Below are 18222 nucleotides of genomic sequence, written 5' to 3'. Positions count from 1 at the left end.
AAGTCACATTCAGTTTATTTAACAAAAAAGTCTTCTTTAGGTGTAATACCACCAAATCATAGTACGTCACATCCGGTTGCATACGAAAATAGGTCGAAAAAAAATATTCCCTTGAATTTGACAGTTGTAGGTAATTGATCCTACATTTCATTGCAGTAAAACATTTCTGGGTCATAAACATATATCTTGGGTATTTCAAAGCACCATTATTTTTTTATTTGGGGTTTCTATAGAATATTTTGGAAACTTGAGGTTACATGGTTACTAAAGCTTGTATACAGGTTAAAAAAGGGGGAAAATTTGATTGGTTAACTTCCAGTGATGGTTATTTTCTTATATGCAATGAAATGTTATGTGAAATTTTTTCTATAGTACTGGACAGGATCAAACTTTACTCATGCCAAGTATTTCTTTATTTGAAACAAAGATAAATTCTGCACAATTTTTTGAAAAGTGCAAATTTAACAAAGACTAATAGGGGAAAATCAATGGTGGTATTACACCTAATATAGGAAGCTGTACATGCACCTTTGACCTTGTGAGTACTCTCATGTGTTAAAATTTCTTGCTATTTAAGTGAAATATTACTAATAATGAAATATTCTGAGTGGATTGAGTCTCCAAAACACATTTATGAGAAAATTTCCTTGAAATAGGACTTTACCATGAATATTAGTTGACAGAATAAGCCATACTTAGAGTTTTGGGGAGCTTTTTCTCCTTTTTTCTTATATTCTGCTATACTAGAAAAAATTTTCCTAAGAAATACTTTAATAAATATATAGTTTTAAGTAAATGAAATTATTTTTAAAGCAGTAACAACAAATTATTCACCAAAAAGAAGCTTTTTATGTCCCTCTCTGGAACGCGGCGTAAATTTAAGTTTTACGTAAGGACTTATTGAAACCTCCTTGGAGACAGTAAACTTTTATACGGATAGTTCATTCAGCTTGAATACTTCAATTAATCATTTATTATAACATTTCTATCATAAATGAGTGAAAGTTACCCCAAAATTTTTATTTATTGGCCTATAAAGTAGAAATTTTGAGGAAATGAGAGGTATAAATGGACCAGAAGAGACCTTATAAGGAAGACAAAGAGGTCCATTGGTAGTATTTATCATCCTAAAGTCATCTTTTGTATCATATTCAACTGTTTGTAGGCAGATGAGATAAATATTTGATCATTTATTGGTCCACACTATATTCTATCATGATGCGGCTTGGTTTGGATTTTTCGAAGAAATTTAGCTCGAATCGCTGCAGATGTCATCTTACATTATACTAGATTTTTCTCAAACTATTGAACTGATTATGACAAAACTTGACAGGAATGCTTGAAATAACCAGTATAACAAAGGAAAAAAGTCACATTCAGTTTATTTAACAAAAAAGTCTTCTTTAGGTGTAATACCACCAAATCATAGTACGTCACATCCGGTTGCATACGAAAATAGGTCGAAAAAAAATATTCCCTTGAATTTGACAGTTGTAGGTAATTGATCCTACATTTCATTGCAGTAAAACATTTCTGGGTCATAAACATATATCTTGGGTATTTCAAAGCACCATTATTTTTTTATTTGGGGTTTCTATAGAATATTTTGGAAACTTGAGGTTACATGGTTACTAAAGCTTGTATACAGGTTAAAAAAGGGGGAAAATTTGATTGGTTAACTTCCAGTGATGGTTATTTTCTTATATGCAATGAAATGTTATGTGAAATTTTTTCTATAGTACTGGACAGGATCAAACTTTACTCATGCCAAGTATTTCTTTATTTGAAACAAAGATAAATTCTGCACAATTTTTTGAAAAGTGCAAATTTAACAAAGACTAATAGGGGAAAATCAATGGTGGTATTACACCTAAAATTTAAAGTACATCTGATGTCAGATTTTTGACATATTTGAAACACTTAAGTGTCTATTTCAGTTGTTTCAATCAGTGAATGTAAAAGATTTGAATTGATTTGGTCATTAAAGAAGCTAAAATTCAAGCTTAGATATGAAATCAAATATGCCATAAACTTTTCAGATAGTTTTTGTCTAAAATGCAAGTGGCTGCATTCATGTTCAGTCTCAGCCTTTATATAGGTATAAGAAGATGTGGTATGAGAACAAATCAGACAAATCTCCATCCAAGTCACAATTTGGAAAAGTAAACCTTTATAAGTCACAGTACCGCCTTCAACACGGAGCCTTGGCTTACACCGAACAGCAAGCTCTGATGGCCCCAAAAATGACTAGTGAAACACCATTCAAACAAGAAGACCAACTGTCTAATTAATATAAAAAATGAAAAACGAGAAACAATACATGTTATGTATAATCATCAAATATAACCATTATTTATATATTAAGACACAATACAAGCGCTGCCACTTCCATTTTAGACAAAAACTGTCTAAAAATAACAAATGCTAATAATGTGAAGATTTCAGTAATTTTCCATGAATTAATGATACTTAAGAACCTGATGCATGTGGATTATACTGCAATAAAAAACAAGGCCATTTTTATGTAACAAAAGTATTCATCATTCCATGAAAGAGCTCAACGTTCACAATTCGTAAAATGCCTTATTTTGGGGCCAAAAAGGGGTCTTACCGAGATTGCTCATTTAGAATGACAACGATGTATAAATACATGAATAATGAGGACCTTTATGACCAAAAGGGACATATAAAGAACAGCCAAATTTACCTAAGGTCAACTTTACCTGGTGGAGTTGGATCTTTTTTTCTCAATAAGGTTGAATACATTTATTTCCAAAAGAAAAGTCAGCAGTTACCATTTGATCTTCGAATACATTGTAACAGTAACTTTTCTTTTAATGCAATTTAATGGTATTTCCCAATTATAAAAAAAAGTTAGGAGCAACTACTGTTTCTTTGTCCTAGCTGTCAAAGTATCTAAAATAATCTTCAAAGCAATATCACAGAATTGCTAATTAACTTTATGTGCAACATTTCAGTCTTCAGATAATAAAGATACTATAATATGCTTAAATCAAATGAAAGTAGCAGTTTTATGAAGCATTCATTTTTTGATTTATTGATTCACTTCAACAATCTCTCGACCAATTTTAGTATGCCACAGAAACTCAAATTTTAGTATGAAATAGAACTTTCCTTTGGACCGAATTAGTATAAAATGAAGTATCCTTGAAAAATTGTTAGTGTGACATATAATACATGTATCAGTTTTAGTATGAAATCGAACTTATTTTGGACTGTGAATTGACTCATTTATCATGGGACTGATTACAATTTAACAGTTATAATAATTTTATCTATTAGAACTCACCTTGGATTGAAAATTGACTTATATATCCTGGGACCTCTGTTCCATTGAAGACATTATTTGATCCTTGTTGACTTCCCATTGTTATAATGTATTTCTGGATAGGACTCTGTTTGTCCAGGAAGCCATGCCATGTACACAGTATAGGAGCATTCAACTTAAAACAACAAAGATAATATATATATATAATTCGATACAGTTAACACTTGTTGTCTCGAACTACGCTGACTTGAAATTTCTCATGGTCTCAAACAGTGTCCAAATAAGTGTAAGTATATGTATTTTTACGTCTCAGAACGTAGAATGGTTATAGTTAGAACAATAGTAAAAACATATTTCAATTTAAGAAAAAAAATAAACTGTTATCACAGATATATGCCTCGCCTTTTTGTAATTTTGAAATAAAAATAGCAAATATTCAAAGTCAATGAACCATGACTGGGGTACATGGCTTAACATGTAATGAGATGTGCCAATGCTAATACAACTGCATACCAAATACCATTGACTTATTATAAGTCGTTCCCTTTGAACAAACCTAAACACAAGCATTAACTTGTAAACTATGTAAAAATTTCAAAGTCAAATAACCATGAAGAGGGGGTGGGGCTATATAATCTCCATGGAAACGATACTTGCAAATGCCAATAAATTAGCATACCAAATATCACTGACCTAACATAAGCAGCTCATCTTAAACTAATCTAATAATTAACTAATACATTTAAACTATGTAAAAGTTTCAAAGTCGATAGACCATAACTGAGGGGGCGGGGCCAATATTCTCCAAGGAAATGAGATGTGATAATGCTTATACAACTGAATACCAATTAACATTGGTCTACCACTAATGGTTCCCCTTGAAATGACCTAATCACAAATTAAAACATGTTAACTTAGCAAAATTTTCAAAGTCAATAGACCATGACTAAGGGGCGAAGCCGAATAATCTCCATACAAATGAGATGCCAATTCTTATACAACTGCATATCAAATATCATTGACCTCTCAATAGTAAACTAGTACATGTACAATAAGCAAAAGTTTCAAAGTCAATAGACCATGACTGCGAGGGACGGGCCAAATAATCTCCATGGAAATGAGATGTGTCAATGCTTATAAATCTGCATATCAAATATGATTGACCTACCACTTGTGGTTCGCCATAAACTAGACCTAATCACTAATCACTCCGTCAAGGCGAAACAAAAATTATTAAACTATCAAAAATATTTTCAACAAGTGTGAATGTTTTAAGTGTAGCTGAATAAATCACAACAACAACAAACATGGCAGATGAGAATGATCCATAAACTTTCTAGTAAAATTACTAAAGAAATCATCCAAAAACACCAAAAATCATTTCTCATAGAACTTTATGAAATATTGTAGGTTAGTCTTATTAATTTTCAATCGTTTGAATTATGTTTTAGATTCGGAGTCAAGCCTCGTGGTATCTGGCAGGATCTGACAGGTGCACCCATTCGACGCAAAATAACGATTTCTACCACTTTTTTGGTCTCAAAGCGTTTCTGGTATTGTGTCGTATGCCATAAAGTTCCTGTAATTTCCAAGATCCTTTAAATTTTTTCTTTAGGGTCGTCATCCCGTGTTATTATCTTAAGAGTAATAAAAGCAATGTTAAAAATAAGGAGCCGGAAATTGATGTTGTCTTGGAAAATACGAAAATAACATGGCGGAATCTTGGCGACATAACTCACACTATCTGGAATAAGTTCCTTTTTTTACTTAAATGCGTTTATTTATCGAAATTTAAGTCAACTTTGTGGCATGATTTTACTTTTAAAAAATCACCCCAATGAAAACAAAATGCAACGGGTGACACCATCTATACCTGAGATAATTGCCAACATACAACATTTTAAAATCACCCGTATATTCCAAAACCATGAGCAGGGATCGCTTTACCCATGCAGTTAATAAGATATCTTCTTTTTTCTGTCTCTTTACAACAACCCTTGCCTGGGGATTTATGACCTGCTTTACAACATAAAACCACTCCTTACACATGTTAATATAACAGAAATACACCCCACACAGAAACATCACTATGGAGGAACCATAAAGCCATTTAAAGGGAAGTTACAATTTACGCAGTACATGCCACAGAAACCACAAAAATGGGGTGTTAAAGCTTTTGTTTTGGCAGATTCACATTAAAGCTACATCAAGTATGTTGACTTTTCTCTAAGAAGGTCATATACAGGAGACAATTTTAAAGCCTTCCCATGATGGAGATTTCTTAATATAAAATCTAAAGCTATACTTACCTCAGCATATGATCAGGACAGGAACAAAAGCCTTCCCCTGATGGAGTGTTATCATTTTTTAAAAGAGAGTTATACTCACCCCAACATAATCAGAACAGGAGACAAAGCCTTCTCCTGGTGAAGATTTGTTAATGATATACTAACCTCAACATAATCAGGACAGGAGACAAACCTTCCCCTGTTTAGAGTTTTGTCAATGATTTGATCACCCAAACATAATCAGGACAGGAGACAAAGCCTCCTCCTGGTGGAGATTAGTCATTATATACTCACCCCAACATAATCAGGACAGGAGAAAAACTCTTCTCCTGTAGGAGATTTGTCAATGATATACGCACCCCAACATAATCAGGACAGGAGACAAAGCCTTCCCCTGGTGGAGTTTTGTCAATGGTATACTAACCCCAACATAATCAGGACAGGAGACCAAGCCTTCCCCTGGTGGAGTTTTGTCAATGATAACTGATCCCGAAGCTACTTCAGACACTAGTCCAGCTTTGTTTTCTGCCCAGATGCAGATAATGTTCGGCTTTCCTAAAACATATACAGTAATTTTTGTACTCTGATTTTAGGGGGACTGCTGGTTCTATTTTGTTTCTATATAAACATATTTCGTTAGGCTATGAACAATTCTGATTATCTCCCTTGTTTGAACAATGTATGCAAAATTATTGGTTCTTTGTCTAATATTGGTAATTTCATGCATAGTAAATCCATTAGGGTATGAATGCTCTTTACCGTCAGGCATCAAACGATCATTTTCGGCTACCGTTAGCATCAAATTGGTTAACATTTTACCGTGCTTTGTCAAATAATCACTACCGTGATTCGTCAGAGGGCTCAAATAATTAATGTTTGAAAAAAATTAACGTGAATCATCATAATCAGTCATTTTTTATCGTCTAAAAGAAAGTGTACATTTTATCGTCATGCACCAAAAATTACCGTTAACGTCATTTGGCAAGAATTTTTACCGTTAATTTGTCATGTAGGTACCCCCATTACGATCCTCATCCATTACGTTGAAATAAAGTTTTACTATGCAACTAGTATTCTTTGTGTTAAAAAAATAAGATGATGTGGTATATCAAACAATTTTGCGACTTGATTGTAAGTATTTTTCTCCTATTATTGTATTTCATTCAAAATTTTGACCCAATTGCCAATTGTTTAATCAAATCAACTTATTCCACTGGTTACAATAAATATGTACTTAAAGATTTTTGTACATATTTATTGTAATAAGTCATTTGAAAGGTAAAGTGGTAATTATTTTTTTTTACTGTAAGACTGAAACTGAAAGAATTTAATCTTAAAACAACAACTTTTATTATCAACATTTACTACGATTCTTTTACAATAAGTTCAATTAGATAATAACCTGTATCAATAGCAGTAACATAAGCCAATGGTAAAGAACTGAAATCCATGGATGAAATCTCTACCTCAACCATTGGGGCAATGTCCTGAGCAAATGGATAGGTTCCTACTGAATACCATCCTCGTTCTATACCACTCTCTGTGTCGTTGTACGTCCATTGGGCGGTCAGTGAGTCAGTTGTTGTCTGGTACAGAGAATTACCACTAGTGATGTCTTGATCTGTTGGAATCTTATCTGTTAACCTATCAAAATACAATAATAAGTTGTTCAACTAGAGGCTCTAAAGAGCCTGTTTCATCACCTAGGCCTATTTACATTTTCAATAATGGACGATATCGGACATTGTGGACTCAAATAGAATTCATGACCAAAATCTCTTTGAACTTGACTTGCTGATCATTTTTCCTTTAGAAAGTTTCTCTCCATCTATCATGATCTATACTAATTTTTAAAGACCAAACAGCCTAATCATTTCTTTCAAAGATTTGTTTCTTACAATTTTGTGTGAGTATTTCATGATTTCGTTAATAAAATAGGATGAAAAAAACTATTTTAACCTCAGTTTCGTGTTTTCCTCCAATAGGAACATTATTTGGTTGTTATTTAAATTTTTTAAATGAAAGACGACACTGACTATCTTCTTGTCTTTTACACTATATATTAGACTATAGATGAAGTGTTAATTTTTGCTTGTCACTTTCAGAAGCTTGCACCATACTTCTACATACAACTACAATCTACTAATTCAACACTGTAGTGTTGACGGACGGCCAGAAGCATGGATTGATTTCGTTATACCATAAAAACGTTACGACTAAGTAAGGCGTATAAAAACTAATTCATCTAACTTTTGGATTCATTATTTCTGAATATTTAAAACCCATAACTTGAAATGATAGTTGAATGATTCAAGTATTAAATTTTCAAATGTTACATGTATTTGAACTATAAAAATACAATGATGTTTATTACTCAATAATTAAACGTAACTACAAAGCACAAAAGAGCCAGTTGAGCTCATAATGCCTTTAACTTTCATTACAGGAACACAAATAATAACATTATTATTTAGTTTTACAATACATAGTTTTAACTTTATGTCATTGTAAGCTGTAAGATGTCTATCCTTTTTAGGCAATTGTTTATTAAAATCTTCGTGTTGTAACTTTTCCAATAGAAATTACTTAAAAAACCTTTAAATATTGTAAAATAACTTGTTTGACTGACCTGTCAATAGTGATCAACGGTGGTGAAATATCTACCATAAAACCATCAGATGATGACTGCAAAACATTTCCACCGTTAGTGATTCCCCTTACAGAGGCATAATACATGGTATCAGGTTTCAACGGTAATGTTGCATGGGCATGTCCAGAACTTGTTACTCCTGGAAGTCAGAAGCATATTGAATATAATGCTCTCTCAATGAGAAACATGATCTTTTCGAACATTTGCAGGAAAATAATGCATATTTCAACACTTTTTGTAAGCTCTAATATGGAGTAAAAAAACATCCCAGCTAAAATCCTGCATTTGTTCGATTTTGACAAGGAATATGACCCCTTATACTCGGTGAACTAAAAAAAAAATCAGAGTGGTAAATAGTGTTGAAATCAGGTCATTCCAGTATAATATAATTTTTATGAGCTCATATTCCCTGTGAAATTCCCAAATAACATATATTGTAAAAATAAAAAATGCCTTTTTGTTTATCTATTTAGGAGGAGTCAAAAATGACATTTGTCAAAAGTAATCTTAATCTGGGTGTAGTTGCCACTGACAAAATTGTTTAAACACTAAATGAGTTGATGAAACTCTTCAAGTCATAGTTATAAACTTAACATTTTGATTCTTTCAGCTTTATCTATTCCTGTATCAAAATGTTTATTTCATTTATTAATGATTATTTCCATATATTACTAAGCCTTTCTGGTACTAACAATGGAAACTAGATTTCAGTGAGACAGGAGCCACCTCTGTTGGCCCCGCTGTAAATAACGTGTGGAAAAAATTGTATCTTTACCACAAGACATGGGGTTGTCAACTGAAACCAAATTGTTTTACTTTGACCTTTCACCTAAGAAGTTGTACATACGTTATGACACAGCAACTGGTGTTGATTAATATACATATCAAGCATTAACTTTGAAAATATAACGGTTCTCAAGATATAGAGCAGACACGGTCTTTACCATAGTACATGGGGTTGTCAACTGAAACCAAAGTTTTTGATAATGACCTTTGACCTAGGAAGTTGTACAAATATTATTACACACTTTCTAGTGTTGGTTAATATACATGTCAAGTAAAAAGTATGAAATTATAATAGCTCTCTAGATTTAAAGCGGACACAATTTGTTACGGACGGATGGACAGACAGACGGAGGGACAGACTGTCACTATAGGGCGACACGCCATTCGGCGGGACCCTAATAATATGATTTAAACTGAGCCAGTCATAGTCATACTTACCGTCTCCAGCAACATTTTCTTCTTCTGAATGTATGATACCCTCACTCATGAATGGCTGTACATCTTCTCCACCTGGTGTGGTACCCACGGCCCACTCATACACCATCACACCATGAAGGTGACTTTCAAATCCATCAAACTGTATAGTAACAGTGGTGGTATCAACGGTGTAGTCTACATCCACGCCCAATTCTGAGGGGTTTTCATCTGTTCTATCAGCTCCATCAACAACAACACCTATATACAACAATGTACAATGAAATTGATTTACAATTACCATTTATCATACCACATAGTCAGCCATAAAAGACCCCGAAAGGACATAAGTAAAACAATTCAATCAAGAAAACTAATGACATGATTTAAGTGATATATGATATACAGCAACAAATGACATAATACACAGATTCATAGAGTGATTACCTTCTTTGTCCTCTTCAACAACAACAATAGGAGTAGATGTGATCACCGAGCTGAGTAATTGAGCTCCATTCTGGGCCTTCAGACTGACGTAATACACAGGTTCCTTGGAACTCAGGTTGGTAATATTTAGACTAAGACCTTGTATATATACATCATTCTCTGCACCATATAAGGTCCATCCTAATTTGTCTGTCCCACCTATTATAATAATAAACAAGTTAAACTGTGAGCTATTACTCAATAATAATAACCCCACTATTGTTAACAGGAAATGAGTTAGTGATGGATGTAAAAACATATTACATGGCATTACATGAAGGTTGTTTTCAAAGGAGTTGGCCCGGTAAGACCCCTTTTTAAACAAAAATATAGCATTTTTTTCAAGGAGTAGGTTCGATAAGGCCCAAAAAATCGTCCCCTTTATTAGCTTAAATTTCAAATTAGGATTTATTGAATTATATCATTTTGTTGAAAATTTACATTCCTGCGTTTTATTCATGACGTCGCAAAAGAAATCATGAAAATGGGTAAATTTCCATTGATTATTGGACAGGAAACAAAGAGCGCATACGTCAACAAAAAAGATCTTTTAAAATAGTTTTTGTAAAGAAATTTTACATGTCTAACGTGAATATTTAGTTTGTCGACGCCTGCGCTCTAAGTTTCCAGTTCCTAAATTATTTGAAATCCGGCCGATTTTGTCAAATTTCGCCAAAATCTCTTATCTTGAACAATTTGGGATGTAAAAATCATCGCTATAGAAGAACACTTTGACACAAATAGTTCTATTTAACTTTCTCACATGTCTTTAAGTTAATCTAAAAACATTTTTTATCTTGTCACAGTGAACTTTATAATCGGGACTAAATATGGCCCTTTTCGAACTTAATCATTTGTTATAGCTTTTATTGGAAAATAGAATACTTTTATTACATAAATATGGACTGTTTTGATAATACAATGCACATGCATCTAGTACGAGAATCATCAATTCAGGAAACAATTTTTGATATCTTCACAATTTTAGCATTTTTGCTAATTTTAAGGCGAATTTTGTCTAAAATGGAAGTGCCTGAATTTGTGTTCAGTCTAAAATAATTACATATTTATGATGTATTTGACGATAATACATAACATATATAGAGGTTGAGACTTAACACATATGGGGACACCTACATTTAAGACAAAACCCATCTGTGACGTTTCATGGCATATATGATAAGATTTTTCATATTAAAGCTTGAATGTGAGCATCTTTAATAGCCAATTCAGTTCAAATCTTTTACATAAACTAATTGAATCGACTGTAGTAGAAACAAACTTAGATTTGTAGTATTGAGAAAGATGTGACCATTTCAAGCAAGGCTATTATGTGTAGGCATACGCATTGGATTAAACAGGAAGTGGATGAGTGATGAAAAATATATCACACAGTATAGCATGTACACTCGAAGCTTGATACAAAACTTCAGGAAGCTCTGATTTGTAGTTCCTGAAAATAGTATGACACAGCTTGATGGGAGGGAAAGACGTTTACATGTTTACCTAGTCCATTAGAGCGGGGTATAAATATAATCTTACAAAAAAATTGTAAAAGATTTGCATTGTGTAAGCATTTTTGTGGAACAAGAATTGAAACTCATTTTACAATCTTTAAATTAGCAACACTAATATCAGGTCTTGACCTGTGACGCTGCATATATCAAATGACATTCAATATATGCAGCGTCACATTAATGAGGTAAAATGTTTACTGGAGCATACCGGTAATTGATCATTCCCTTTTACTGAATCCTTTGCTGCAATTTTTCTTGTACAATGAGTGTTGTAAAATTTCAAACTATCTGCAAACAAAAAATGGCTTCACAGCAGATGTAAAATGTGCTTACTTGCTACAACTTAACTTCTAATCCTGGTGTCTATGATCAGTAATAATAATACTTCAGACCAAATATTAAATTATTCCCATTTGTAACAAGCCAGGAAAACTGATGAAAAATTTCATTCAGATGAACTGATAGACAGACCGAATTGAGATTCTACTAGATTTGCTTCCTCTTTCAAGGACGCATGTAAATATATTGTGCATTGTTCTAAAGTGTAGCTTTCCGAAATGAACATGTAGACAAAAGAAAAGAGAAAACAAAATCTCTAAGTACACAAAAGAGGTCAGATGATACAATGACTGTCAATGTAAGGAAGAGAAAATATATATTCATATCCACTTTTGAAGAAGAAGAAAATTATCTTGTAAACTTGTTATCTTGATTTCAACACTTAAACTGATTTTAGTCACTTAACCCAGATATTTCAACAATCTAAATAGACTTATCGGTCGTCCCACTGTCTATACCACTCTGCTCAGCTATTAATAAAATTGCATATCACGGCTTTGTGACGTCAAATACGTTGACCCGACCTTAATAACTTTGACCTGGGCATAATATCGACCTCATAATGTTTGAACAAACGTTGATAAGCTTGACTCGAACAAATCAAGTCATCTTCCGGTTTGTTGGTGAAACAAAGAAAACACTTCGAAAGGACGCAAATACAGCCCGATAAATCGATTAAAAGGTAATCTGCATAATGATATTGCAAAATATCAGCTGCTCAACACAATATGAAGACTTTTTGATCTCGTTCGCTGAGCTCACTCGACAAAAAGTTTCATATTGTGACTAGCAGCTGATATTTTACAACATCAACATGCAGACAACCTGCTAATTGGTACGTATCAGTTCCAAGAAATGATTTAATATGAGAATATTTACCAGGAGTAGTTCCAACAGCGACTTCATACCGAATTATACCAGACTCAGGGTCAACAGCCAACCAGGCTGCCTTGATCCCTTTTGTATTGGCTTGCCACACGTATCCATCAACTTTCTCCTCTTCACCTGAGACTAATGTTCCTACTTTTAACCACTTAACCTATTAAAATAATCAATATAAAAAAGCAGAATAATATTAGTTGTAAAGTTGTTTATTTTCGTTAAGTATGGATTTTGCAATTTCAACTGCAAACTGGTTTGTGAATAAAGTTTTACTATGTGTTTTTTTTTTGTCCTTTGCACCTTCAAGAAAGATTTAAATTTACGCATGGAGAAATTTTATGTTTGTTTTTCTTTGCAATCTCGAAATTAGCAAAAATAAACACTCTTACTGAATTTTTCTTACTTCAAATTATTGCAAAGATGCTAACACTTCTAATTTAGAGTAAACATAAAACTAAAAATTATAAAGGATTTTCCCCCAAATTCTGTCTGCTTATAAGCTTCTACAACATTTTGTGCAATTATTTTTGAGCATAAAAAGATTAAAATGTGAATAATGGAGACATGTGGAAAATTTACATATCACAAGACATGTTGCCAAAAAAATACAGCTTTAGGTTATCATGCAGTATTAAAAAATAAACATATCTCAATTTCATAATTACGACAAGCTGAAAATTTCAGTGAAGTCAACATATATTTAACTTACAGAAGGTGATGATGTATCCACTCTAACACTATCTGTTTCATACACTGCCATATGTCCTGCTTTGTTCAGTGATCCCACTCTAATACTGTAAATAGCCCCAAGTTTGAGCGACATTCCTGTGTGAGTGTAGGATGTTCTTGATTGGTTTCCCAATAAATTCAACCATTTACCTTTAATTTCTGAAACAGAAAGCATAATAGTTATGCATTAGATATGGAAGAACCTTAAAGAGAAATCTCACATACCCCAAGCCTCTAAAACACACACACAAAAAGTACGGTAAATTCATATATTTTTGCGAAGGATTTTATTAATGCAAATAATGCAACTAGGTGGTGAGTATTGCAATAATGAAATCTTGTATATATATCTGTATGCAGCTTTTCTTGCAATAATTCACATTTCTTTGGAGAAATTATCAAACCTGCTTGTTCAATTTTTGATACCACTAATCTAACGGTTTAATGTTCTACTCAAAAGCATCAAAGAAGGTAATTATGACATCTAAGTACAGAAAATAAATATGGAAAATTCAAACCTGATAGGACGCACTTCATTAAGTGTTCAAACAAGCACCTACATTACAAAGACCTAGCAGCATATTCCGAAACTGATAGACAAACAAGGTCTTTTCTCTATCAGCTGGGTTGACAGGAACCTGCAAGTAACAACTTGCAAGGAAGATAATGAAGTTCAAAGAGCCTTTAAGGGCTTCCAGACAGCCATGCGTGCCTGGGAGTGGGTCAAAATCCCACCTAGTTAGGCTTTTAATTTTTCTAAAATCTATGCAGTATCGGGCTGACCCATCCTTTTTCTTGACCGTAATAATAAGGACTGCCAAAGGACTCATTGACGGTTCTATCAAAGTTTCTCCTATTAGCAGTCCTCACTTGACTAAATATCAAAACCTTTGATCAATTTGTGGGGGGGGGGGGGGGGGGTAAACTGCATAAACATTAATAAAATAAGAACAAACTAGAGGCTCAAAGGAGCCTGAAAGCCATACCTTGGATACTTTGTTTGAAAAGAAATGCAACAACAGAAAAATGTTCCTTATTTTATATGACATATTAAAAGGAAAGGATGTAAATGGAACATTAATTTGGCAGCGACATTTTAAATTATTTGAACCACATAGAGATCCTTAGTAAACCACCTGTACATATCATTTCTGGTAAGTTTTGTTAAACCCATGTTGAGTTGAACGATCTAGTTCAATAGAGTTTTAATAGGAACTGTATACCACCAATACAGTTATGCTTGCTACTAAATCAGCGACGAGCAATGCAATCCTGTTAAGTTTGAAACATCTCGCCTGGATTTTTATGAATGATTAATTTGGAATAATCAGCATGCTGGTAGCCAAATATATGATTAATGATGACTTGAAGTAGTTATTTATCGTCTTGGGACTATTTCTTCTTGTGCCCTGGCATATGATTATGGTACATTTGATCAATTTAACTTACTTGGGACAAGTTGTCTCTTTGTACCAAGGGACTTCACATAAATCTGTATTCTATAGTAATCAATTCCAGATTCATGGTCTTCAAATTTGAAGTTTGTACTCAAGGAAGTGGCATCAGACTACAAAAGTTATATTAATATATTGATGAAATGAAAGAAAGTTTAATACATAACACAGAAAATTGGAACTTTTTTTCTGTTAAGGTTGTGATCTGTTTCTTACATGAAGAGATATTTCTCGTATCACACTCTGTACGGATACCAAAATATAAAACAATACAAAAACTATGTTAATTTGGGTCCGTGTAACACTTATCAATTCAAAATATCAAAAAGTTTTCAAATTTTACATTTTTCGATTTTTGATCAACATTTCAAAATATCAAACTTCTGAAATTTTTTTTTTTTTTGAAATTTTGAAAGTTTAACCAAATATTCAAAATTTTAAAATTCTAAACTTCGTTTTAAAATTTTAAAATTTAGATATTTAAGCAAAATTTAAAAATACTAAACTGAACGTACAGTTTTGTTCATTTCGATTTTTGAAAGTTTGAATTTTTAGATTTTTGATTAAAAATGTAAAAAAAAGAAGCATAAAACGTGAAATCTGTATCCAGATAGCGCTTGCCTGATTTTACGCGGGCTTTTAATACTTAACAATTCAAGATGTCTGCATTAGAAGATTATGAAGATTCCATTCGAAATATGATCGAGCAGCAATGTTATACTTGTGCAGAAACGTCCAGTACATCAAAGACCAGTTTAAATATAACAAAAGGTTTGTATTTAGGTTATTTAGAAAAAAATATATCTGTATAGCCCTGTTCAAGCATATGTGACGTGGAGCTTCAACCGTTTTATTACTAATAAAACCCTTTGTGTTACAAAGTTCCTATCTGATTTTGCGTTTTAAGATTTATCTTAGAATAAAAATGGACTAGTCTAATTTACATTTATCCAGAAAAGTCTGTCTGTCATAGAAACCAATTTTTTAATGAATGAGTTTATTTCTATGAATATAGGTAACTTTTTAGCTGACGTCAGTCCAGAAACATACATTTTTATAACTGAAATAGTTTCACTTTCGTAGTAACAAAACCTTTGATTAATATGTAAGAAAACTAATATAAGCGATATTTAAAGTTGAGACAAAAAATGCACAATTATGGTACTTGAATTGGTTTTGAACATTGCCTCCGTACAATATCCTGCACCATGTACATATTATATAATTGGACTATTCACTACATGGCGGTCATCACAGGGGCAAAATATGCAATTATTTTTCCCTCGAAAAAACAAGCAAGACAAGGCAAGACATGTACATGTATATATTTATCAACGTAACAAGTCGTTGATGGCGTAAACAAGTTGGACAAAACTGTATAACTCATAGGTTAAATATCCTATGTTGCAAGGTTTCTGCCCGTCACATGTCGAATGTCCTTGCCCTATATTTCATTGTAAACAATATGTTAGATATGAATACATTGTAAGGTGTACATGTCAGCCAGACAGATGTCACCTGTCCTTGATCTCATTTTTACACCCTAACAGGCGTGATATTTTAGCGTGTCTGCTCTTGTATAAAATATAATTATGAATTTTATACATAAAACTTGTGTACGTTCTTTTTTTTTAATAGGTTTAAGTCAGTCAAGCATATACAAATTCTGTCTAGACAAAAACATTCACAAATATGATTACGGGAGATTGTCGAAATCGGAAATAAAAACATAACTACATCAGTTGTACAGATTACCGGGCCAACTTATGGACGAAAACTCGTGACTGGTTTTCTGAGATCGAATGGTTACAACCTTGGTGAAAGAAGTGTGAGAATTTCATTACTCGACATTTCTCCATTTTATGTAGCACAGCGTAGAGCTGGCGTTGAAAGAAATACTAACCCATCTGCATATTATGCAGAGTACGCCGGACATAAGTTACACATGGTCAAAATGAAAAACTTACAGAATTTTGAGTCACAAAGGTTTTGGCAAGCGATGGGTTTAGTTGAAAAATTACCGCATTTGCTCTTATGCCGTTCAAGAACAATCTCTTAATATATGATAATGTATACAAATCAAAATGCTTGAAGCATGGTTTGTTTGATCAAATATAGCTATAGTGATTGCTTTACGCCGGTGTAAATGGTTATCAAAGTTGTGCGATTATGCATGTTATATTCTCGGTAAATACTCATGGTATACCCTGATAATTGGTCTATATCGAATCATCTGAAGGTGAAGATGTCAGTCTAACACCTGTCACCCGATCCTAACCTCAATTGCACTGTACACTGACTAGGTTAATAATCAGTATTATGTCATTTTCTCAGAAACTGTACATGTTAGGTTTAGTTATATTTATCTGGTTGAGGTATCTGATTGTATTAAAATAGACGGGATATATGCCAAAAATAGGGACCTATATATCTAAACTCATAAGCAATGGTCTTAACATGTGTCAACCGCCTTTAATCTCAATTTCACAGGCCATTGATCATGTTCAGTTTTCGAGATATTTATATATTTAGATACCGTAACTATAGGCAATACATATTTGGTGTATGGAATAAATTAAACAGGCAAAACATTTCAGAGAATGCACTCTCATTTTCTTGTACATTTGTTTTATGTCAACCAACAGAAACATGTACTAGTATATAAAGCAATATAATATTTAGATATAAAAGTTACTTGTATTACTAAAATAAACCGTACATTATTGTGCTTTTACACCACAGATTAGGGTTTGTGTAGTGCGCTCCAAAACACGATGAACTCAGCCATATTCTTTATGTGCCTGTCACAATTTCAGGAGCATGAAGTTCAGTGGTTCATGTCTGTCATATTTTTTTCCGTAAAATGGTTTGTTATTAATTAGGATGTTAGTTTTTTCCCCATTGTTAAAGGCCATACCGATGCTTATAACTGCTTGCATCCACATCATTTGAACTTTGGTGGATAGTTGTGTCATTGGTAATCATTTTGTATCTCCTTATTTTTATTTTATTATGGGTTATAAACGTAGATGTTTGCATTTATATGGGTTTATTTCAAACTAGAGTATTTTCTTCACAAATACGGACGAATAACATCGCCGGAAATTCTTTTATAGAATCTACATGTACATATCCCTATTTCAACTGGCACTTAACTCAATTAGTCGCTTAGCTTCATAAGAGTCATATTGAAAATAAAAAAAAATTGCTCCGGTTTAGTCCACACTATATTTAGTTTTTTTTCCTTAAATGTCCAGTTTTTTTTTCTTCAGGGAATAAACAACGTACCATTGGGTTTGATTGCATGTTCTTTGGATGCATACGTCTGAAAAGTAATAAATGCAGGGAAAGCAATTTCGACATACGAGTTCGAATCGAAGGACATTAC

At 32.9% G+C, this 18222-nt stretch overlaps 1 protein-coding gene across 1 annotated transcript in view; it reads right to left on the bottom strand.

The window, feature by feature from the left end:
* The window catches only part of LOC127719725 (uncharacterized), a 264736-nt gene that overhangs the window by 75129 nt on the left and 171385 nt on the right, over positions 1-18222 (bottom strand). Inside the window, exons 62-70 of the mRNA XM_052225963.1 lie at positions 14830-14947; positions 13361-13539; positions 12649-12808; positions 9875-10072; positions 9452-9688; positions 8207-8366; positions 6980-7221; positions 6002-6132; positions 3311-3464 (exon numbers count right to left, since the gene is read on the bottom strand). Coding sequence (XP_052081923.1) covers positions 3311-3464; positions 6002-6132; positions 6980-7221; positions 8207-8366; positions 9452-9688; positions 9875-10072; positions 12649-12808; positions 13361-13539; positions 14830-14947 — 1579 coding nt within the window. The remainder of the gene's footprint in view (positions 1-3310; positions 3465-6001; positions 6133-6979; positions 7222-8206; positions 8367-9451; positions 9689-9874; positions 10073-12648; positions 12809-13360; positions 13540-14829; positions 14948-18222) is intronic.

This window comes from Mytilus californianus, unplaced genomic scaffold (assembly GCF_021869535.1).
Source record: "Mytilus californianus isolate M0D057914Y unplaced genomic scaffold, xbMytCali1.0.p SCAF_11, whole genome shotgun sequence".
Taxonomy (NCBI): domain Eukaryota; kingdom Metazoa; phylum Mollusca; class Bivalvia; order Mytilida; family Mytilidae; genus Mytilus; species Mytilus californianus.
This window is presented reverse-complemented; position numbering and strand designations above follow the sequence as displayed.